This window comes from Trachurus japonicus, chromosome 1, assembly GCF_045865225.1.
Source record: "Trachurus japonicus isolate A0001 chromosome 1, Traja_1.0".
Classification (NCBI taxonomy): Eukaryota; Metazoa; Chordata; class Actinopteri; order Carangiformes; family Carangidae; genus Trachurus; species Trachurus japonicus.
The window spans coordinates 12,861,435-12,866,548 of record NC_140907.1 but is presented as its reverse complement, the minus strand read 5'-3'; the positions used below and the strand labels follow the sequence as shown (position 1 = coordinate 12,866,548).

General features: G+C 39.1%; 1 protein-coding gene across 1 annotated transcript; it reads right to left on the bottom strand.

The window, feature by feature from the left end:
- Positions 1-2,191: 2,191 nt before the first annotated feature.
- LOC146991468 (ecto-ADP-ribosyltransferase 4-like) lies at positions 2,192-3,595 on the bottom strand. Its single transcript, XM_085788291.1, has 2 exons — positions 3,512-3,595; positions 2,192-2,938 (listed from the first exon to the last, which is right to left on the bottom strand). The coding sequence occupies exons 1-2, from the start codon at positions 3,572-3,574 to the stop codon at positions 2,192-2,194; spliced, it is 810 nt and encodes a 269-aa protein (XP_085644417.1). The 5' UTR covers positions 3,575-3,595.
- Positions 3,596-5,114: the final 1,519 nt, after the last annotated feature.

Below are 5,114 nucleotides of genomic sequence, written 5' to 3'. Positions count from 1 at the left end.
GAACCTGACTTTACCCTTAACCAATGTGTTTCAAGCTATACTTTCTGACTGATGCTGCAGATCCATCCACACCAAAGCAGCAGCTGAATTGTTTAATAATTAAAATGTATAAAGATTACAACTTGTTTGTGATAGGCCTACAGCTGCCTGTGGCCCTTTCCCCGCCTGTAATTATTACTGTGGCCACAAGATGTTGCTTTAAAAAATGTCATATGTAATAAGCTGCTGAACAAATTACCTGCAGTATGAGTACCTACAGTAATATCATAGGTTTTATACTGTATTACTACCTCATGTTACCTCATGTTGCAACTGCCTCATGTTGCCCTTTGAGTTGCAGCCTGGTATTTTCTAATTCACTATTGTACAGTGGGATCCTGACAGCTCAAAAGATCAGCTCTCACCAAGTTATTTGTTTCCTTAAATAAACAAAACTTGAAAAATCCTTATCATGTATTTAATGAAATAAATAAATAAATAATAATAATAGTGATAGTAATAATAATTAAAACCACTCTCCATTCACAGCTTCTGTACAAAACAGTTGTCTCATTGCTCTTCTCACTGATTTGAATAGGCCAATCTATTGTCAAAACTGGAACACTAAAGTGACTAAAGGCCATAATTTAAACATTTAAAATTGCCTCATTAAATTTCCATCTGAAATTCAAAGACAAAAGGATAACATCTGTGCTGTTCGAACACTCACCGTGATTTATTTAGGATGTTTTATGTTGACCACCTGTGCCAGTGTAAAGGTAGATGTTTCTTTACTATCTACAAAGGAAAACCAAACAAATTTTGCTCTGTAACAAATTTATTGATTCCATGAAAAAACATCAAAAACTTAAATGCCTTTAAGGCTAATTTGGCAAAGAGATTTGAATTGCAACATTGAGGAAGATGTATGGGAAAACATAATAGTTAACACAGGGATGTCCACCAGGGACGTCCGAGGCAAATTCACACATTATAAAATTATTCACAGGTATTATTATACACCAGTAAGGCTCCATAGAATGGGATTGATACAGAACAACCTGTGTTGGAAGTGTAATTCTCAGGAAGGAACCTTTTTACATTTAATGTGGGAGTGCTCTTTGATTTCCCCTTTCTGGAAAAAAGTTATAGGAAAATTGGCAGAATGGCTGGGAAAAACTCTACCTGAATCACCCCAACTCTGTCTACTGGGTGATAAGTCAAGGTCACCACCAGGAATATCAAAAGCAGAATTTGGTTTAGCAGTAACAGGCTTCATTACTGCAGCTAGGATCATTCTTCGCCACTGGAAGAGTCAGACTCGACCAGAATTTACTGACTGGGTTAAGATGATGACGGATAATGCCTCCTACGAATTGATGATAGCAAGGTTAAACGATAACAAAGGGAAATTTTACCAGGTCTGGGGTCATTTTCTGAATCATATAAGAGGGGAATAGGTACCTGAATCCTATGAGGGGTTGACCACTTGTATTTGGGTATATTATCATATACTATACTGTATATATATATATTTTTAGTGCTGGGAGATGTGCTGCGCTGTTTATGGGCTGTGATTTGTGTGTTTTTGTTTGTTTGTTCTCTCTCTTTTTTTTCTTTTGTCTGTATATTTTTGTTTACTATTGTGATGTTTGTGTTGAAGTCCGATGTCTTTTGTATGATGTTGGCATAACATATTGAATAAAAACTTAAATGACAAAAAAAAAAAAACTTAAATGCCTTGTGGAAAGTGTACAAAGAGTTTGCTCATGTTGTTGAAGAGTGGAAACTTAAGCCTGCTCTAGAGCCTCTTGCATGTTTATGTTAAGATACTGTAGGGCTTCAACAATCGTGTCTTTTCATAATGTATCTGTTTATTTATTTTCTATTTTTTGTAAATATGTATGTTTGGGGAGACTGATTATTAACTGACAAGTGGAGAAGAGGTAGGTTTAAATAAGCATATTCTTCATCCTACTCCTTTTCAGACATGTCGGGTTCAAATTATTATTGTTGTTTTGACTATTGTTATTATTGTTTTGACTATTCTCATTGGTTTTGTTTGTTTGTTTGTTTCTCAGATTACTTTCTTGTGTTACTCACAAATGTTCGAAATAAGGCAAAGCAAAGCAAAGCAAGATTAAGTGAATGCCGAACAAGACTAAACGCTCACTCCACCAGTTGTAGTAGAGCAAATGTTTTTCATTTTATTTTATTTTATAGCCTGGCAGTTGAGGTTGCTCTGTATTCCTACACTATTCAGGACATACACGTTCTCACAGTCAAACAGACCTTCGTTTTTTTTCTTATTATTTATATCAGTTATGTTGAACATCTCATGAGGTGGGATAAGCACCTCCTTCTCTTTATCACCGAGGTATGCGTAGTTTTCCAGGGGAGCACCTAAACAGGTTGTAATTTTAAAGCAGGTCTTTTTCCCAAAACGCTCCAATTTGGGACTGAAAGAGGATGATGCAAAAAAACCAAACCGAATTATCTGGCTGACTTTGCCAGTAAACACCTCGGCAGTTCTGCGGTAGGTGGTGATACACTTTTCATCCCTGAGAATACGTATAGCAGATGTCAGCCAGAAATGTAAAGATTTGAATTTAAAGGAGGTATGATACTGTGTTCTCATTGTCCGGACTTCATTATTGAAATGTTGATAAAACTTTTTGCCTTCGTATTTGTAATCACTTGTGTAAAGACAGATTGCCTGCCTGTGATTTTTGGTCAACTTCACATTTACTTTTTCCCCCAAACTTTTGCTTGCACAGTTATTTGCATCTTTCCATATCTTTGCAAATTTGGTTATATTCTCTTCCTTGAAGAACTTCTCCTTGACCACATCTTCGGTGCGTTTCCTGCAGCCATAGTAGATGTCATCAACAGCGTTTTCAACCATGCTCAGCTGGATGGGCTGCTTGTCATCTCGTATAGGGAAGATGTTGATCTGGACCTGAAGAAAGAAGGAGAAAAAGTAAAAGAAAGGTCATGAACTAATTTTAATTCATAACATTGTGTGGTGGTGGAAGACGTATTCACCATTTGTCATTCATTGTTTACTGCAGTTACAATAGTACCTAACCCACAAAAGTCCCCAGCAGTCCTATATTCAAAGTTGAGGTTGACCAGCTTAAGTGTTGTGCAGTGTCAGATACTGTATAATCATCAGTGCTTGTTAGACTGGCTATTTTGTGTGTTTGAGTGTTTGCTATAGATTGTTTGACAGTCTACTGTACATGTTGTGCTTTCATAGTTTTGCCTCTATTACCAAAAATATGCCAATCTTCTGCAAGTCATTAAATTATTTCTGCTACTCTAACAGTATACACAAATTAAAAAAATAAAACATGCTTATGTAGAATCATCACAATTATCACAGAAAGAGAAGTAAACTGTGTAACAGTTTCAACAGGTAATCAGCTCACCACTTGATATGCATTGAGGATATGGAGTAATGATCATATATTTATTTATTCACACTCAATATTAGCGCAGCTCATAATGTACATGTGAATATATCACTCACCTTCTTGGAGCCAACAGGAAACATCCAGCAAAGGAACAAACACATTGGAGTGAAACAATGCATGTTAACTCCTTATCACTGCAACCAGCTGTTTACACACACACACACACACACACAAAAAAAAACATATCAGAATTAATGTATTTCTACAAGTACAAACCTAATTTTGATATTCTCACTTAAAAATCAGTTGAAATGAACTCACCAATCTGTCAGAGGAGATGATGATGTCTGATAAAAGGATTTGATACGATAACAGGTCGTCAGCAGATTTCCTGAATTTATATATACACGCACACACGCACCCACACACCCACAAACACACACACACACACACACCTACACACACACACACACACACACACACACACACACACACACACACACACACACACACTTTTCACAGTTTGCGTGTGTGTTGCATGGGTTTTGGTTGAGATCATGTTGCACACACACACACACACACACACACACACACACACACACACACACACACACACACACACAGAGGACAGAGAACAGGAAATGAGATTTACTTTTACAAGACATGTCACATTCGGTCAAGTGAACTCACTAACCAATTTCAAATCTGATTCTGATACAAAGGGCCAGATTTACTAAAGGTTTGCGTGTATTAAAACGTGTGCAAACGTGATTGCACGCGCAAATACACGTGGAACCTGATCTACTAACCGGACGCACCGAGGATTGCGTCCCTCACACGGGCAGAATAGCACGTGCGATCCATTTAGCTTGTTTGCCTTGATGAATATGTAAATATGGGCGTTTCAGCCAGAACGTGCAAAATACTGGGAGGAGTAGATGCAAATAGATTTATTTAGCACACGCAATGCGATTTACCAAACCAGGAAGAGATTGCGGTGGCTGTTTTTGCGTCTTTATTCACCACGTCTGAAAACCATGTACTAACTGATACAACTTTGCCAAAACGTATGCGTTTATTGATTTGATACCTGTCAGAGCCCCGTGATCTTACATCTCTGCATTTCCTCACGTCTGGGTAATTCTGTAACAGTTTTTCAGCCGTGTTCAAAGTCTTTTACGCGCCGTTACGCACGGGGCACGTCTGTCCTGCAGTGCGCTCCTCTCCTCTCCTCTCCTCTGCTTTCCTCTCCTCTCACCTGGCTGCTCAGCTCCGTCTCTCGGTCCCGGTCCCGGACTGAGACACGTCACCACTGCCTTCACCCGTCTTTAATCCCTCTGGTCTGTGGTCAGAGCGTTTAGATCCATGTGTCCCACCTGAGCTCTCTATTAATCCACTGGATCATGGGCGGCACACACACACACACACACACACACACACACACACACACACACACACACACACACACACACACACATATTACAGGTGTGTGATTGTCGCTGCAGCTCCTGCCTGTTCGTCACTATATGACGAGTTGGGCCCTGTAGCGATTTGTGTTTATTTATCTAAACAGAGCGCGAGAGAGATGAACACACATGCTGTCACTGTATGCATCGGATCAAATGTCATTCTGTCCCTTCGTCCGTCCAGCTCTCTGTCCACTCTCTCCATGGCGGAAACGATTACACGCGCAAAACCCTCATTTACATATTGCGGTTT